Source organism: Equus asinus, chromosome 21 (assembly GCF_041296235.1).
Source record: "Equus asinus isolate D_3611 breed Donkey chromosome 21, EquAss-T2T_v2, whole genome shotgun sequence".
In the NCBI taxonomy this organism is placed as follows: Eukaryota; Metazoa; Chordata; class Mammalia; order Perissodactyla; family Equidae; genus Equus; species Equus asinus.
In genome coordinates this window covers 49,098,237-49,116,827 of record NC_091810.1, presented here as the reverse complement: position 1 = coordinate 49,116,827, position 18,591 = coordinate 49,098,237, and the positions used below count along the sequence as shown (strand labels likewise).

Sequence of the window (18,591 nt, the reverse complement as noted above, 5' to 3'; positions counted from 1 at the left end):
CTGGGTAGGGCCTCCCTGAAGCTCAGTTTCCTTATCTCTGAAATGGACCTCAGTATCAGGTTTTGAAGCAGAGGGAAGGCAGCGAGGTATCAACTGCCTAAATAGGTGGCAGCAGCAGCTCTGAGTAGGAGAATCAGGGACCCCAGCAGAACAGGGTGCCCTGGCCCACAGTCAGAGCCACTGGCTTGTGGCTACACCTCAGACAGGGGAACAAGACCTTGGTAGGGCAGGGTACCATTCTGTGATGTCTCAGAACAGCACTGCTGGATCAAGAGCTGAGCACACACACTGCTACCTGCATCTGCAAAGGCTCCAGCAATGAGCATGTACTACCTTTATTAAGAAACTCCATGACAGCTGAATCCAGGACACTTGTGGTGGCCCCCGGCTCAGCCCAGACACAGGAGGGGTTCCAAGACCCCCTTCCCTGCCTCCCTGCAGTGGGAGTGGTGAGATACATATGAAGCCAGGGCATTGCCTCAGCCATTAGACTGAGACCAGTGCCAGCCCTTAAGAGGCTTCTACCCTCAAGGGACAGTGAGTTCCGGCTCGGCCTTCCCATCTCAGCCATGCTTAGCAGGCTTTTTACTGCTGAAAAGCTGTGGGCACAGGCCATCGTGCCCCTTACTGCTGTCTCGTGAGCCCATGGGAGAGGCTTTGCCCTCACAGTGGCCTGTGGATGATGCCCCTGGCCAGAGGGAGCAGGCCACTCTGGCCAGGGCTTGGTGAGGCTCCAAGGGTCTCTTAAGGGGCCTTGGCTGCTTCATGCCTGCCCACCAGACTCTACCTGGAGTTGTGAAGCTTGAAGTAGGTGGGATGTTGGGGCATGGGGAGTCCTATTTCACCAGAGGGAGGGCTTGTTTCCTCCTTCGACCCTGGGGGTAGGGGCTAGGTCTTCTTCTGGCCTCTCTTCCTCTTACCCTGTGGGCCCACTCTCTTCCTACCCCCTGGAAAAGGAAAGGTGTTTATGCTTCAGTTCTTCATCACCACTCCTTGATAGCTGCTTCAGCCCCTGAGGGTGGACCTGGGGTTCTAATCCAAGGGCTCTTCCAGGTGGGCCTTGGTTCCAATCTTCATGGGACATTTAGGCACCAGGAGGTCCCAAGGAAAGAAGGCACAAGCAGGCCCTCTATGGCCTGGGTCCTTTGGGTTCTTTGCTGGGGTGGAACAGGAGAGAGGATGAGGACCCCAACCCCTCTATCGGTGAGTGGGGCTGCTGTGGTTTAGGTTGAGGCTCACACAGGAGGCTGGGGGACCAAGCCCAGTGCTTCCCATCAGCATCTGGCAGTTTTCTGGGCAGCAGCAGAGAGCAGGGTAAGCAGCAGGCAGGCAATGGCCTGGGTAGGGGCCCTGGGCAGCCTAGGTCATCACCAGACCCTCAGAGCCTGTGGAGCTAGCGGACTCAGACCCAGTCTTGAACCGCAGGCCCATGGGATTATAGAGATCAAAGTCCTCAGCTATGGCCAGCTGCACACGACCATTCAGGCTCCTCCTGCCTGGCTCCAGAAAGACCACATGCTTGTGGACGCTGGCCTTGCGGCTGGGTGCATCAGGTGGCGTGGTGCTGAGTACCGAGGAATGTGCACTCAGTTCCTGGAGTGGGCTGGGTGTTCGGGGCCAGCGGCGGCAGCAGCAGCAGCAGGTGCGATGGTAGCAGCGGCGGCAGCCAGGGCAGGGTGGTGCAAACAGGTAGAGCAGCACGAGCACCAGGCCCACGGCACAGCCCAGCAGCGTGGTGAAGCCTGTGTTGAAAGCCTCAGGCTCAGGGTGTGGGAAGTGCACACTCACATTGTACTCATGTGTCTGGTTGTGATGCAGACGGGGCCCGGTAGCCAGGCACACAAAGACACCCTCATGCCATGGCTGCACGTTGCCAATGGCCAAGCTGCCATCAGCCAACACTGCAATGCTCCCGTTGCGGGATCCTGGTGCCACAAGCAGTTCATGCTGTGGTGAGACCCAGGCAATGCGCAAGGCCGGGGCACTGGTGTTGCAGTGTAGCCTCAGCGACCGACCCACCTGCACATGCAGCTGCTCTTCAGGCCGCTCTAGGCCCCAAGCCAGGGCAGCTGAGCAGTTCTCAAAGATGCGGCTATGCTCAAAGAAGCGCACGCGGGATGTGGGTACCTTGAAGGCCAGGCACATGTACTCATGTGCGAAGTCGCTCACAGCAGTCAGTCCCCGCTGATGCCAACGCTGTAGCAGGTGATAGAGGCGGCAGTCGCAGGGCAAAGGGTTGTTGTGCAAGTAAAGGCCATTCTTGAGAAAGGCCGGCAGTGCAGCCAGGTCAGGTATGGGAATGCGTCCCAGGCGGTTGGAGGAGAGATCCAGAGTACGTAGGTGGGTTGCGCCCAGACCGTGCAGGTGGTCGAAAGAGAAGGACGCGAGTTCGTTGCAGCCCAGGTAGAGCCGGCTGAGCGCGCCCAGGCCACGGAAGGCATGCTCGTCCAAGTGCGCCAGGCGGTTATTGAACAGAAACAGCATCTCCAGCGCCCCCAGTCCATCGAGGTCGTGGCGGCCAAGCGCCCTCAGCGCGTTAGAAGATAAATCGAGCAGCCGCAGGCCGCTGGCATTGGTGAAGACTCCGCGACCTAGCATATCCAGCTCGTTGTGACCTAGGCGCAGGGCGCGCAGCCGGGAGAGGGGCGCCAACCAGCCGGGGCGCAGGCGCTGGAGTGCGTTGTGGCTCAGGTCGAGGTCTGCAGCAGCGGCAGGTAACGCGGCCGGCACGTCCTGCAGCCCAAGGCCTGCGCAGCTCAGAAGGTCGGCAGCGCACACACATTTGTAGGGGCAGTTATGAGGCGCCGGGATCAGGAAGCCCTCGGAGTCCAGGGTGCCAAACCCGACGCGCAGCATGCACAGCAGTGCGCCCAGCGCCACCAGCCAGGCCATGGCAGCGACTGCCACGGGCAGGACAGGGCAGCTCTGTGCCGGGCGCGGCTCCGGGACTCACCCACTTCTGCTCTAGCTCGACGTGCGTGGCGCTGAATGCCCGACGGCCGAGAAGGCAAGATGTGGGGCCGCACTCTCTCCCCGGTTCCCGGTTGAGAAGTAGAGCCGCGCTCCACTCACCACTCCCTTCTCGGGCTTCCCCAGCTCTCTCCGAGAGCTTTCCTGGGCACTTGGCTTCTAAATACGCTCCCGAGGCGAGGGCTTAGAGGGCGGGGCCTTGGGCTCCCATTGGCTCCTGTTGGAGGGGGCGGGGCAGTCGCGTCCCCAGCCATCAAGGGCCTCGCGTGGCCGCCAGAGGGGGCGCGAGTCCGGCCCCAATACCTTGGCCTGCGCTTGCCCGGCGGCTTTCCGTAGCGCACATCTCCCCTAAGAGAAGGGGAAACCTGAGAAGTACGCCTTTAAGGTACTAATGATGCTCTTTGGTTTTTTTGAAGTTAATATATTATTAGGAGGCAGGTGGACTTTATATTCTCGTGTCGCCTCTGAACCCCCTTAAACTGGTACTCCGGGTGTGGGTTGTTACTGGGATTTAGGACTTGTTGGGGGTGGGGGGAGGTTGGTAAGAAGCAGGGAGATGGGGTGGGATGAAGGGGGCAATAATGCAAGTGGGCTAGATTGGCATGCCACCCCCACCCCTCCAATAATAGCTTTCAGACAGGCCCCAGCCTTCTGACTACCTTGCACTCTCTCACCTAGGAAAGAGAGAGCCACATCAGTGCTCCTGGCTGATCCTTGCTTCCAGCTCCGCTCTATATGCTATCTCTTGGGGCAGCCAGAGCCTTCTGCCCCTGGTACTGCCCTGCCTGCCCCTGACCGGAAGCACTTCTCGCTACAGAGCTGTGAGTGGGGCAGGGCTGGGTCAGGGAAGAGGGATTTGGGGCTGGGCCATGTCAGGAGTCCCAAGAAGAGCAAATTCCCAGGCTGGGAGCACTCAAGAGGCACTGGACTCTAGGGCTACATTTGGCCCGACACCTCCTACCACCCCCCAGACACAGATTACATCAGTGTTGAGGAGCTGGCCCAAGTGGAACAGATGCTGGCACACCTGACCTCTGCATCTGCCCAGGCAGCTGCTGCCTCCCTGGTGAGTGGGGCCAGGTTCACAGCACCCAAATACACTTCAGCACAACTGTGTGCGCACCACACAGGCATAGTGTATGTCCACTTGTCTGGACATCCAATCCCAGCCCACCCTGCATTCTGCTCCCTGCAGCCCACCAGTGAAGAAGACCTCTGTCCCATCTGCTACGCTCACCCCATTTCTGCTGTGTTCCAGCCCTGTGGCCACAAGTCCTGCAAGTAAGTGGGCCCCATGGCCACAGGAGGTTGTGGGGGGAGCAGCAGAAATACACAGGCCATCCTCATCCCCTCCCCTGTTGTAGAGCCTGCATCAACCAGCACCTGATGAACAACAAGGATTGCTTCTTCTGCAAGGCCACCATCGAGTCTGTAGAGGACTGGGACAAGGCAGCTAATGCGAGTGCCACTTCCTCAACCACCTAGGCCCGCCTAGCCCACACAGCAGGAGCCTCCACCCTCAAACCCAGGCCCACACTGGGCCCTATTTATGAGCTCCCCTTGCTGTTCCCCTATCACCCCACCACCACCACATCCACCCTCCTTGCGTGTGTGTAAACTCATTGGCGGGGGCCCAGCCATGCCCTAATTGTGCCTGAGCTTGACCTTCAGTCAGGGCCACAGTGAGCATTAAATTATTATTCCATACAGGCCTGGCCCGGCCCTTCTTGAGGGAGTGGGCTTTGTGGGGGTGCCCAGCAAGATCCTGCCAGATTATGTCCATAAGAGAAGGCAGGTGTCCAACAGCTTCAGCCTCGTCCAGTCTTCCCCAGACAAATGGCAACGAGTCCAGGGCCTTCCGATGTGTCAGGCCAGTGCTCCCCTTGTCAGTGGAGAAATAAGGGCTTACCCAGCCCCGTGGCATACCCTCACATGATGATGCGAGGCTCCGGCACCGACTCGCCAATAGATTTGTGGGGCAGGACACTGGCCCCATTGAGGTAGAGCTCGTCGTTAACTATGACGTCCTCACCCAGCACTGTCACATTCTCCATGCGCACCTTGGGGGAGGGGGCAGGCCTTGTCAATGAGGCAGGCACATTCCCTGCCCCTCTCCCCACATGGCCCAGCCCATAGGCTTACCCACTGGCCCACACGGCAGCGCCAGCCCACAATGCAGGACTCAAGCCAGGAGTGGGAGCGAATGTGGGCGTCTCGCAGCACTGTGCACCGTCGGATACACACACCATCCTCCACCACCACACCAGGACCCAGGCTCACGTTGGGACCAATGCTGCAGTTCTGGCCAATGCGGGCACTTGGGTCCTGAGGACAGTGGAGAAGATACAAGTGGGCCATATTTTCCCCAAAACTGAGAGAATTAATGATGGGTTGGGCCAGGGCCTCACCACCAGCACGTTGCCCACAATGCCAGGGCCTGAGCACAGTTGCTCAGGCTGCTTCTGTCGCAGTGACTGTAGGAAGAGGCACATTCCAGTGAGGAAATCCTTGGGCTGCCCAATGTCCATCCAGAAGCCTGTAGAGAGGGAATGCATCGGGGGCTCAGCCCAGCCACAGACCACCCCCCCACCCTGTGGCCTCCCTGCCTCACCCTGCAGCTCCATGGCATATAGCTGTCCCTCCTTGGCCATGACAGGGAAGATCTCCTTCTCAATGGACGTAGGCTGCAGCTGTGGGATTGGGCAGCTCGTGAGTAGGGTCACGGCCGTGTTGGCCTGCCCTACCCCACTCCACCCAGCATCTGGCTTCTACACACCTGGATGCGCCGCAGCACTGCAGGGCTCAGGATGTACATGCCTGCATTGATCTTGTTGGACACAAACACCTGCGGCTTCTCCACAAACCGGTGAATGCGGCCTGTATCAGCCTCACACACCACCACACCGTACTTAGAAGGTTCCTCCACTTTGGTCACCTGAGTGCAGGGGGGACCTCAGGCCTAGTGCAGTGTTCCTGGGCCTTGATATGCAATGCTGTCCTAAATCTCAGGGGTTGTGCCCCAAAGGCTTAAAGACAGCTACTCTACAGCTCTGCACCCACAACATAAGGGGGCAGTTCAAGGCTGGGGGTTGGGAGAGGCTGGGCATGGGAGGAGGGAGTATCAGAGAAGAAACACCTGGTCTCTTACCAGGATGGAGCCTTCCTGGCCGTGGTGCCGGTGGAACTGCACCATGGCTTGGAAGGGGAAATCACAGATCACATCACTATTGAGGACGAAGAAAGGGTCTGCAGTCTCAGAAAGCAGGTCACGAGCTAGTGCCAGGGGCCCAGCTGGGGGAGGGAAACAGGTCACTATCTTCCTGGGGGTCTGAGCCCCTGGATCCAAGCACAGCAGACCCCATCCAGAGTGGGTCTACCCCTTTCCTGGCCCTAAACAACCCCCCCGCACCCCCCCCCCCCCGCCCCACCACAGCACTTTACTGTCTCCACTGACCTGTCCCCAAAGGCTCCTCTTCATGGGACATGGAGATTCGGATTCCTAGCTGGAAGGGAGAAGCCCCCCGGTCAGGTTCCTCCACCAGGGTGGGAGGTTGAGCGGGGACCAAGGGAAGGGAGCCGAGTCCGAGCCTCACCCTTTGCTCCTGCGCCTTCATTTCCTTCTCCAGCACCTGAGACATGTAGCTTACGGCCAGAATCACGTGGTCCACGCCGGCCTGTCGGACAGAACAGCGGGGGCCGACAGGCGGGCTCACCCGGAAGGCACGTGAGTCCCCGACCCCCAGTCGTTAGCAGTCCCTCGTCCTGCCAGGTCCTACCACAACCCCGCCCCGAGCCTTACCGCGGCCAGCGCCTCCACTTGGTGCAGCAAGATGGGCTTATTGCAGAAGTCCACCAGTGGCTTCGGGATGCTTAACGTCAGCGGCCGCAGGCGCGTCCCATAGCCGCCCACCAAGATCAGTGCCTTCATCGCGCCGGCGGGCGGCTGGAGAATGAGTCCCGGGCTCCGAGGTGTCTGCGGCCCGCCTGGCCGACTCCCGCCGCGCACTCCCGCAGTCGTGCCCGGCCCCGCGCCTTTCACCTGCCAGACTGACCAGCTCTGTCTCTGCCGTGTCCGCTCAGTCTTCCCTAACGCCGGATCCCAGGCCGCCACAAACCAGTACGCGACGCCGGATGGAGGGCGGCTGGCCCTGAACTCAGGCCGACAGTGACGTGAATCTGGGCGGGCCAATCGGCTGGCGTGTACGTGGCACGGCCGCCGGCGTCCGAGCATTGGGGCGCGGCGCTCCGGCAGACGCAGCCAATGAGAGTCCGAGCGCGCCGGGCCGCCATGGGGACCAGCACCGGGACCAGCGAGTCAGCCGGCCATTGGCGGATCCAAAGGCGGAACTGGCGCCAAGGGCGAGGCTGGCTTCCCTCCCGGTGCCCGGGTCCGCGGCAGCACAGCCGCTTCCGGCCCCGCCCCCGCCCGGCCCGGGAGCAGCGGAGAGGGAAGGGGCCGAGGGACGTGGTGCGGAGCTGTCTCCTGGAAGCCGGGGGGTTTTCACAAAGACGCGGACACGCCTCAGTTTCTAGCGGCTTTATTTTGACGTACACGACCTCAGACACAAGCGGGGCGGGCAGCGCTGGGTGTACAGAAAGGGGTGGGCTCGGCACGAGGCCCGAGCACCCCCCTACCCCGCACGCAAGTCCCGAGGGAACGCAACTGCGCCAAGACGCAGCCGGAGCCACGTGGAGTATCCGGGCGTGGGCCTCGGGCGGCGTGGACAGGCTTAGGCAGCTTCCAGGAAAGTGGAGCAGAGAGCGTTTCCTGGAGGCGAGGCCTTACAGTTCCCAGAGAAGCAGAGGAACCAGGTCCTTCCCAGGGTTCTCCAATTTTTTCCTCAAACATTTTTTAAATCGACACAAACAAAACCAAATTGAACAGCTTTAAAGTTCAAAGCAAGCTGCATCTACGGGGCGTGCGCGTGGCCAGGTGTGAGCAGGTGAGCAGCGGCTACTGAACTAGCCCAGGCCGTTGGCCCCTTAGGAGGAATCCCCATGCCCAGTGCACAGGCCCCAATGTGAGGGCAGGTTGGGGTCCCTGGCAAGTTGCTACACTGGTCCCCTTCCTCTTTAAGCACCGCCTGTCCCACCCCTCCAGGGGGCTGGTGTTTGACTTGGCCCAGGGAAGCACTATAGAGAGGGGTCACTTGAGCACCCCAACCCGTGATCCCGCGTTGCACTTTGGTCCCAAGTTGGGGCTGGGAAGGCAGGGCCTGGGAGGGACAGGACTGTCTGGCATAGAGCAGGGAGAAAGAGTAGTGGCAGAGAGCGTGTGCACACACACATGCCCACCACCCACCAGCTAACAGGGCTGGGTCTCCAAGTGTCGAAAGTACTGAAAAGTGGGTACCTGTCCTGGGGGAGAAGCAGCAAATCCCAGGCCCTTCTGCTCTTTTTAGCGGCAGGAAACAATGAATATAAGCGGGTACAGCCTCTCTCTCTATGAAGAGCAGAACAGGCCAGCATCTGCTCCCAAAATAGAGGAACTCAAGAAGCACAGCACATCCCCAGGCTCGAGAGGTTCAATCAAGGAGGTACCGAGTGGCCCCAGACCCTTTGCCTTAGCCTCTGCCCTGCCAGGAAATGACTGTCTGTCTACACTAATGAAAAGTTACTGCCCCTATGGCTGAAGCCACAGGATGGTACAGGAGAGAAGATGGTCATTACCAACCACAAACAGGCAAGCTGCCCCTCCCAGCCTCAAGGAATGGGAACCTGCCCACCACTGGCATCAGGGTCAAAGGGCCAAGAGAGATGGGATCCATCAAAGAGCCCATTTAAGATATGTGAGGCTGCATCTCTAAGGACCAGGAAATTAGTCCATCAGTTACCAAGGCCTCTCACAGACACAGGCTGGCAGGCTTACCTTTAATGCCCAAACAGGGACATGCCAAAAATGATGATGACAGTGGCCTTAGGCTCGAGGTGAGGGCACTAACCTTGGCAATGGCTAGGTGAGTGCAGTATCACCTCCTGGCCACATATGTTACAAGTGGCAGGTCTCTGTACCATTAAGGACTGGCAGCAAAAATTACCACAACCATGGGAAAGGAAGAGGTTGCCCCTTGGGCCTTCACTGTACCACTGTCAGTGTTGAGCACTGAGGGAGGCCACAATCCAGGCTGACAGACAGGGTGCTGGGCCAGCAGGGAAACACTTCCTACAATTCATTTTGCTACCAGTTCTTTGTTAAAAGGTAGCACCTGCTAAGGAAGGGCACAGGGGCAAAAGCTCACCTCAGAAATGGGAAAGAATATTTTGCTGAGGAAAGCATGAAGGAAGTCAATATTGACTAATGAACAAGACTACTCCCCAGGAGAAGACTCGTAAGAGACAAGGCTGGCAGATGGACAAATGGACACACTGATGGATCCCGGGACTGATAAGACAAGCTCTCATTAGCAGAATCTGGGCACCTGTACCCACGGTCCAGACAATGTCCCCATGAGCACACAAGCTTAAAGTTCTCCCTCACAAGCCTGGAGCTCCTCATAATGGGCGGCTGCCTTGAGCTTGGCCTGGAGAAAGGTGAGACCCTGAGCGGACCACAGCCCTTGAGCCCTGGGAGGAGCAGCCCATCCAGAGGCAGCACAGCTGCCCAAGCTAGAAGAAAAGGACTCTCACCCACAGCAGAAGAACTGCAAATACTGTCTGGGCCAGAGCCACCAGAGGCCCTGAGGCCCACTAGGACATTGAATCTCCTCAGCAAACAGAGCAGGGCCCTCTTCAGTGGGGCAAAAGAGGGTGACCTTCTTAGGCAAGGAATCTCGCCTAGGTGAGAAAGGCTGGCTGGGGTATGCAGGCAGGAGGAGGAGCAGGTTCAAATGCCAAAGAATGCCTGGGGATCCCAGGACCTGCCCTCTGCCATAAGCTGGCTTCAGCCCAGCTTCGTGAGTCTAGCCTCATGTCAAGGTCAGAACTGAGAAAGATGGGTCCAGCTGTGTGCAGTTGGCCCTCTGGTGCCCTGAGGGCACCTGTTAAAGAGCTGGCTGACACCTACAACACAAGAGTAGAAAGTCCCCCAAGAGATGGGCACCCAATCCCTCTGAGGAACGAGGGATGAGTGGGCATGCAGGGGCCCTGTGCCAGCCCAGGGCTTCACCCCACAAACAGCAGGGCCCTGCATCCGCAGACCCCAAAGACCTAGGCAAGAGAAACCAATGTCCAACGGCACCCTGTCCCTGCTGCCAAACCCACCAGGAGCACCTCTTCCTTCCTAAGTCAGCCTGGACACAGCAGTAGAAGCTGTAGAGCTAAGAAGCCTGGCTGAGAGGATGTGTGTTCTGCCCTCCATCACTTTATATATATGGATTCCAGGCTACAGCTAAAAACATTTCTTTTAGTTTACACCAAAGAGAAATATAACCCTTTAAAAGGAAGTCTGTGTGTCCTCACGGCGAGTTCAGAGCAATGGTCCCTGCCTGCGGGTAGAGAGGAAGGGGTTCTGGGAGCCCAGAGCTGGGCCTACTGGTTCTCATCCCGCATCTGTTCCATGATGCTGATGAGGTTCTCCAGGCCAAACACATAGCCTCGGTCCGGCCCGTCATGCACGGTGGGGTCATCCCGGAAGCCCTTGAACGTGCTGTGTGCAAAGTCGATCATGCGGACATCCACCTTGGGTGGAGAGGAGGGGCCCGCCTCAGGGCTGGTGCTGCTGGGGCTGGTGCTAGGGCCACAGGGTGATGTCACCTCAGGGAGAACTGTGTCCAGGTGCTTGAGACGCATCTCAGAACGGCGGTCCAGGTAGGACTCAGCCCGGCACTCCCTGCCATCATAGATGACAAGCAGGGAACTGGAGTAGAAGCGGTAGGAGGCCTGCCGCTCCAGCACAGCTTTCAGGCCCTGCAGTTTGCTCAGGATGGGCTCAAAAAGGTCACGCCGCAGGTCCAGGCCGTTGTGCAGGTACTGATAGAGGGCATTGCGGAAGCCTTCGATGGAAAGCCCACGGCCATAGTACTTGTTCCTGCAGAGGTAATGCCCTGTGTCCAGCTGGTACACCTGAAACCGCAGGAGACAGACAGGGTGAGCACCAGGGAGGCCTGATATCTCATAGTGCCCTGGAAGCACTGTCTGGAAAGCATTTCTGACCAACCTGAGCTTTTCTGCTCCATCCTGTACAACTAGAGTGGGTTCGCCCTACGTTTTCCTGCAGTAACGCAGGAGAGCACAGAGACCAAGCCTACGGGTTCTCTGCCATCACGTTTGGAGCTCTCCTCCAAGCTTCCCTGGGGCCTAGCTGGACTCAAACTAGGAACATTTTGTCTTACTTCCGCGTCAAAGCAACAAGTTCTCACAGTGGCTCTGCAGCTAGAGCCCAGACCAAGGTCACCAGGTAAGGACAAGATGGCTCAGGGAACATAAGGATGCACTCAGCACCCTGTGGGGGACTCACCATCTTGGAGGAGATCTGGACCAATGTGGGCCAGGAGGACACTTGGCATGGGTAGCAGGCAGGTACATGTACAACCTAAAACATGCGAACAGCAGCACCTAGGCTCTCACCGGGGGCGACTAACCTGCATGCCACAGACTCGGACACCCAGTGTAGCTGACGTACTCTGCTCACACTTCCTCATCTGCCGGGCCGCCTTCTCAGCTGATGCATCATCACCATGCTGCCGGGTGCCCATCTTCAGGTCTAGCACACAGGGGTACTTGAAGTGGTGTACCACATTCTCAAGCAGGAGGAACTCTGGGCCACAGTCAAGGAGAGTAACAACCACACTCACAATCAGCCCTAGCCAGGAAGGCACAACCAAGTTTTTCTATAAAAGGGGGCATTTTCATCTAATGTAATCTATATTCAACTCACAAACTCTCAAATGTGGATTCATACCACTGGCTTATTATTTCTTTAAAAATACTTTTTATTATGGTAAAATATACATTAACAGAAGATCAACCACTTTAAACATTTTTACGTGTAAAATTCAGTGGCATTAAGTATATTCACACTGTTGTGCAACCATCACTACTATCCATCTCCAGAACTTTTTCATCTTCCCAAACAGAAACTAGAAACTATACCCATTAAACGATAACTCCCATTCCCCGTCGCCCCCCAGCCCCTGCTAACTACTATTCTACTCTCTTTCTCTATGAATTTCCCTAATCTTGGTACATCACATAAGTGGAGTCTATATTTGTCCTTTTATGTCTGGCTATTTCACTTAGCAAAATGTTTTCAAGGTTCATCCATATTGTAGCATGTGAAAAAATCGCATTCCTGGAGGTGGGCCCCATGGCCTGGTGGTTAAGTTCAGCCTGGTCTGTTTTGGTGCCCAGTTTGGCTCCCAGGCACGGATCTACATCACTCGGCAGCGGCCATGCTGTGGCAGTGACCCACAAGAAAAAAAAAGATGAAGACTGGCATAGATTTAGCTCAGGGCAAATCTGACTCAAGCAAAAAGAGGAGGATTGGCAACAGATGTTAGCTCAGGCTGAATCTTCCTCAGCAAAAAAAAACTTCATTGTTTTTTATGGCTGAATAATTTTCCATTGTATACACATACCACATCTGTTGATGTCGTCATTTTTATTTTATTCTTTAGATCTGTCTTGCAGGCATATACAAACTAAAGAAGATTTGACAGATTCACCCACATCCCTACTCAAACCAGCGCCTCACCCAGGCCTAAGAAATAAGGAAGATGTCTTTGCACTACTACAAAAATGAGAAATTAGAGTTGACATTTTCAAATGGGAATCTTTAAAAGAGGCTGGATTGATATTTCTATCTTGCCATTTTCCGACTAAACTTCAAACCATATATTTAAACTTATCCCTTAGTACTTCTAGGACCTTCTGCTCAAAACAGCTCTACAGTCCTGGCCTCCTGGCATTTATATCCATGTCTTGATCTAAATCTACTGTCTGCAACAATCTTGGATAAAGGTACAGGCTTGTCACACATCTGCTACAATTCATTGGGGCTTTCAGCCTGGGCCTCAATTCCATATTTGGGGACTACGAAGCAATCACATAGTCTTGGAGGATGACACTCAGCATCAGTCTGATGATAAACATTTTAACATCTCCTAATTCTTTAAAGAATAACCTAGAGAAAACCTTTAAAGTTGGCCTTTCATTAATCTTGTGGCCAGGTATAACTTTTTATGAGTGACAATTAAACTTAAAGAAGGCTGCATAAAAATCTCACAGTGCCTGAGAGCATGGGCTCTTGAATCCTTCTTTGGCCACTTACTGGCTCTGGGCACAACACTTAACCTTCCAAGCTTCCATTTCCTCATCTATAAATGGGAATCATAACAGTTTCTCCCTCAAAAGACTATTATGAAAACTGAGTAAATACACATGAAGTGCTCTGCACATTTCCCTTCAGTTTCTCAGTAAGTATTAGTTATTTTATATAGGGCCTGGTGGTCTAGTGGTTAAGACTCAGTGCTTTCACTGCCTCTGCCCAGGTTTGTTTCCTGGTCAGGGAACCACACCACCCATCCGTCAGTTGTCATCCTGTGGCAGCTGTGTGTTGCTGTGATGCTGAAAGTTAAGCCACTGGTATTTCAAGTACCAGCGGGGCCACCCACGGTGGACAGTTTTCAGTGGAGCTTCCAACTAAGACAGAAGAGGAAGAAGGATGTGGCCACTCACTTCCGAAAAAGTTGGCCATGAAAACTCTATGAACAGCAGCAGTGCATTCCCTGATATAGCGCTGGAAAGTGAGAGGATGGAGCAAATAGACCAGGCAGGGTTCTGCTCTGCTGTACACAGTGTCACTCCGAGTTGGAATCAACTCAATGGCACTAGCAACAAGTTATTTATTTACTGTCTACTGCTTCAAAACACTAAACAATTTTAAGAATTTCCATTTCATAATACTTTTTTACCTTTAACATCTTAAAATTATTTTATGTTGTACAGGTATGGTGTGTATCTTAGACAAAAAAATCCCCACCAAAATCTAACATATTACTTTTTAATTATTACCTTTTGGGAGAGGAGAAAAACACGTGTGGATGTGCACACACACAAACACACACACAGATCCCTGATTTTAGACATACACTGTTAAATATGGTAGCCACTAGCCACATCTGGTGATTTAAATTTAAATTTTAATTAATTAAAATAAATTTAAAATTCAGTAACTCAGTTACAGCAGCCACATTTTGGTTACTCAGTGTGGCTAGTAGCTACCATAGCAGAAAGCACAGATAGAGACTACTTCCATTGTCACAGAAAGTTCTACTGGATGGCACTCTTCTAGACCACCAAGTTTAAGCCTCAGCCTTACCAGCCCCAAAAGGCAGAAAAAACATGTTGATGAAAGTAAGAAGGACGAAGATGAGGAAGAGCCTATGAAAAAGTGAGGTAGGAACGAAAGAGGGGCCCCTGAACAGAGAGGGGCTCAGCCACGGCACTGGAAGATGCCCTGACACAGGACCCATGGTCCCAGTAGTAGACACGGCTGAAAGAGTGGTAACAAGGATACTGTAGAGCTTTCGGTCCTTGGACTCAGAGCGCATGCGGCTCAGCTGCTGCTTGTGACAGCGCAGGCTCCAGGGGTTGTGGCTGATCTTCTCAGAACTCAGACCGCTGTTGCCATCTAGCATCTGGAAAGGGACATCCGAGTGGCTGTATAGCTCCACCTTTGGACTCTTTGCTTCCTGGGAGCTAAGAAGGAAGAACATACACATTGCTAAAGGGCTCAGACAAGTTACCCTCTGGGATCTCACTGGAAGGGTGGGAGAGGTCTGGATCAGGCCTCATCTGCCACTCATAGACCATGCTGATGGGTGGCACAGGGCCCCAGATGCATGAGCCCATAACAGTGAGTAAATGGTATAAGTAGTGTTCTTCCTGTGTCTCTAAAAACTGTCTGAAAGATAATTCTTTGCATCAAATTATGTGATGAAGATACCACTTCATATCCATTAGGAAAGCTATAATAAAAATACACTGGAACTAGTGTTGTCGAGGGTGTGGAGAAACTGGAACCCTTGTACGCTGCTGGAGGGAACGTAAAATATTGCAGCCACTGTAAAAAGTTTGGCGTTTCCTCAAAAGAGTTAAACGTAGAATTATAATATTATCCAACAATTCCAGTCCTAGATATATACCTGAAAGAACTGAAAATAAGAAACAGATTCTTTACACCAATGTTCATAGCAGCATTAGAATAAACAAGGGGTGGAAACAACCCAAGGGCCCATCAGTCGATGAATGGATAAACAAAACATGGTATACACATACAATGGGGTATTATTCAGCTATAAAAAGGAATGAAATTCTGGATGAACCTTGAAGACATTTTGCTAAGGGAAATAAGCCACACACAAAAGGAGCAATACTGTACGATTCCACTCATATGAGCTACCTGCAAATTGAGAGAGACAGAAAGTAGAATGGTGTTTGCCAGGGGCTGGGGGGAGGGGAACAGAGAGTTAACTGTTGAATAGGTATAGAGCTTCTATTGGGGATCATGAAGAAGTTCTGGAAATGGATAGTGATGATGCCTGCAAAACAATGTGAATGAACAATGCAACTGAACTGTACACTTGGAAAAAGGTAAAAATGGTAAATTTTATGTGTATCTTATGACAATTTTAAAAAATACAAAAATTGATAAACATGTAATTTCACAGTTAAATGTAAGGCGGAGCATGGGATGCCACTGTCAAGCACACAAGTAACTATCCTATCTTTGTCCATGACATCTACGACAAAATCTTTAAAAAGATTTGAAGAAAGCCTATGTGGACATTATGCTTATGAAATGTCTGTCTGCCTTTGTATCAGGACTGGAAGAAAGAGGAAAACATCAAAGAAAAAAAAAGGCAGGACAGAGTCTACCCTGAGCAGGCCCCAAGGAACCTGTGTTTCTCAGCAAACAAGGTTTGCACCTGTGGAAAGCAAGAAGCCATTTGAGTAAGGAATTTTATTTCTAAAATAAGTCAAACCACAAAGGGGTTTTGGTGAGAAGGTGACTCTAATGGAAAACATTAGAACTTTACCACAACTTCATTTCTCCCCCAACATAAAAATCTTTGCTTGGGGGCCAGCCCCGTGGCCGAGCAGTTAAGTTCTCGTGCTCTGCTTTGGTGGCCCAGGGTTTCACTGGTTTGGATCCTGGGCGTGGACGTGGCACTGCTCGTCAGGCCACATCGAGGCGTCATTCCACATGCCACAACTAGAAGGACCCACAACTAAAATATACAACTATGTACGGGGGGATTTGGGGAGAAAAAGCAGAAAAAAAAAGATTGGCAACAGTTGTTAGCTCAGGTGCCAATCTTTATTAAAAAAAAAGAAATCTTTGCTTGAAGCAATTTGCAATGCTGCTATCACACTGCTAAGCAAAGAAAAGCACTGGTGAAGTCATGTGCCCTGGAAATGGTAGAGCAAGTCTACGGCTCAGAGCAAAGGCAGAGCACTGCAGCAAAGTCAAATGCCACTCTCCTCTCCCGAACTGCTGCCCTTTCCTCTAACTGTGGAATGAGTCATAGAGTCAAGCTAAGCACCAGTGCTAGTATGTCCTGGAAACGCTGACCCTCCTGACAGGGTGTCTGGGCAGGCTGTGCCAAGAAGCACTGGCAGAAATCCTATTTCAACTTTAACTGGAAGGAGAGGAGCCCATGAGTACCTCTCAGCATGATAAAACTCTCATTTTCTTCTTGTGAGGGCACTGCTGAGGCCATTCACGGATGCCCTTTTGTGATTCCTTTTAAGAAATAGCAAGGTTGACTTATATACTGAGTAAACCCAAATAAGTTCTTTGTGCCTGGACGGGGCGCCTGTGGCACCTGGCATCACCCTTGGCGTTGCAGCCCTGGCCCTCTTGAAGAAACAAGCTCCACTCCTGGGAGTGACTTAGAGACTCTGCTAACAGGCCAAACAGAAGTTTGATCACTGCAGATAGAGCTGTCACCTTCAGAGCAGGGCCCTGAACCTGGACACAGGCAGACCTTGATGTTATTCTATGTTCACTGGCTTTTCACCAGGTGCCTCATGAAGCAATTTCTGTACTTATGGAAGACAAAAGAAAACCCACCCTGAAGAGCTGTCGAGAGGCATGAACTGTCAGCTATGGACTTGAGGCACATTCCTTGTCACATAAATGACCAAGCCTAGGTCCCACAATCATCAGTCAAGAGAATGCCCCTTGGGGAATGAAAAGGAAGCCCTGGAAGAAGTGCTTCTGCAGGCTGGAGTCCATTTTCCACAAGAATATACAACATCTGGAGACTCTGCTTACTAAGAAGTGGACATGAAGCCTCTCCTTGCATCTGAGATGCAGACCTGGCCAGAGAGACCCTGACCGAGGACAGAGGAAATGACATATCACACACTCAGCCAGTCTCGTGGGGTTCTGTACTCCTTAATGAGAGTGTGTCCTCTTCCATCCAAGTAAGTGAGGAGAGCTAGAACACTCTGAGCCCTTGGAGCTTCAAGTGCCAGACTTGGAACTTCACGTGCCAGAGTGTGCAGCAGGTGCTGCTGAACTGATCTGATGTCAGAGATCAACTATGTGCTGCCACATCTAAGGAAAGTCCCAATTCCAACTTCTAAGTCAAGTCACAGAGAATCCTATTCACTGAAACTTATTTTTTAGTGAAATTAAATTTAATAGTACAATTTTGTTTTAGGAAGCTCACATTTTTAGTTTACCTTATTTTTATTTTTATTATAATTCAGTGGTTTTTTAGTATATTCACAAGGCTGTAAAACATCACCACTATCTAATTTTTAGGACATTTTCATCACGCCAAAAACAAACCCTGTCATCATTAGCAGTCACTTTCCATCCTCCCCTCTCTCTCAGTCCCTGGCATCCACTAACCTGCTTTCTATCTCTATGGATTTGCCTATTCTCAATATTTTATATAAAAGGAATCATACAATATGTGGTTTTTTGTGGCTGACTTCTTTCACTTAGCATAATGTTTTCAAGGTTCACCCACGTTGTAGCATGTATCAGTACTCCATTCCTTTTCATCACTGAGGAATACCCTATTGTACGGATAGACCACATTTTATTCGTCAATTCATCATGGATAAATCCACTTTTTGGGTATTAGGAATAATCCTGCTATAATCATGTGTGTACAAGTTTTGTGTATGAATGTATTTCTTTAATTCTCTTGGGTATATACTTAGGAGTGGAATTGCTGGGTTTAACTTTGTGAAGAACTGCCTAATTGTTTTCCAGAATGGCTACACTATTTTACATTCCCATTAGCAATGTAAGAGGGTTCCAATTTCTCTACATCCTCATCAACAGTTTTATTGTCTGTCTTTTTGATTATTGCCACCCTAGTGGGAGTTCACGTTTTTTGCAAGAAATATCAAGAAACATAATTCTTTGTAGACTGTTTTCCTAATCTACAAGAAAAATCAATTTCCAATACAATAAAGTGAATTCTAGGCGCAGGGAAAGGGTTAATAGCTGATATCAGAGCCTCAAGAGAGGTCTGACACCCAAAACCCTTAAAAGAATACTAGCCTGGATGCCCTCTCATTGCCCTTTGGCTCCGACATCCTGCAGGTCAGAAAGAAGCTGGAGCCTCCCACCGTGGACCAATGCATTTCAACCTTCTGTCTTGGGGGTGTGAGACAAAGCTGGAGAAAACAGGAGGCAGGGCATCCTTGCTTCCAAAG

General features: G+C 52.5%; 4 protein-coding genes across 12 annotated transcripts in view; 1 reads left to right on the top strand and 3 right to left on the bottom strand.

Moving 5' to 3' along the window:
- Positions 1-4,677, top strand: part of RNF123 (ring finger protein 123) — a 35,292-nt gene extending 30,615 nt beyond the window's left edge. For 6 of the 8 annotated variants that reach the window (XM_070492892.1, XM_070492894.1, XM_070492895.1 and 3 more), the window contains 4 exons: positions 3,649-3,791; positions 3,942-4,036; positions 4,166-4,251; positions 4,335-4,677. In XM_070492892.1, coding sequence (XP_070348993.1) covers positions 3,649-3,791; positions 3,942-4,036; positions 4,166-4,251; positions 4,335-4,455 — 445 coding nt within the window. In that variant the 3' untranslated portion in view covers positions 4,456-4,677. The remainder of the gene's footprint in view (positions 1-3,648; positions 3,792-3,941; positions 4,037-4,165; positions 4,252-4,334) is intronic. The other 2 variants (XR_011496441.1, XR_011496442.1) reach the window with 1 other exon arrangement.
- AMIGO3 (adhesion molecule with Ig like domain 3) lies at positions 303-2,892 on the bottom strand. The gene has a single exon (XM_014840435.3). The coding sequence runs from the start codon at positions 2,890-2,892 to the stop codon at positions 1,360-1,362; it is 1,533 nt and encodes a 510-aa protein (XP_014695921.1). The 3' UTR covers positions 303-1,359.
- On the bottom strand, positions 4,649-7,218 carry GMPPB (GDP-mannose pyrophosphorylase B). Its single transcript, XM_014840436.3, has 9 exons — positions 6,770-7,218; positions 6,564-6,644; positions 6,425-6,473; positions 6,119-6,261; positions 5,747-5,905; positions 5,582-5,660; positions 5,379-5,506; positions 5,113-5,295; positions 4,649-5,030 (listed from the first exon to the last, which is right to left on the bottom strand). Exons 1-9 carry the CDS (start codon positions 7,199-7,201, stop codon positions 4,899-4,901), a joined length of 1,386 nt encoding a protein of 461 aa, XP_014695922.3. The 5' UTR covers positions 7,202-7,218; the 3' UTR covers positions 4,649-4,898.
- A 274-nt stretch (positions 7,219-7,492) lies between these two features.
- IP6K1 (inositol hexakisphosphate kinase 1) overlaps positions 7,493-18,591 on the bottom strand; it is a 66,602-nt gene continuing 55,503 nt past the window's right edge. For both annotated transcript variants that reach the window (XM_014840438.3, XM_014840437.3), the window contains exons 4-6: positions 14,426-14,607; positions 11,490-11,665; positions 7,493-10,971 (exon numbers count right to left, since the gene is read on the bottom strand). In XM_014840438.3, coding sequence (XP_014695924.1) covers positions 10,438-10,971; positions 11,490-11,665; positions 14,426-14,607 — 892 coding nt within the window. In that variant the 3' untranslated portion in view covers positions 7,493-10,437. The remainder of the gene's footprint in view (positions 10,972-11,489; positions 11,666-14,425; positions 14,608-18,591) is intronic.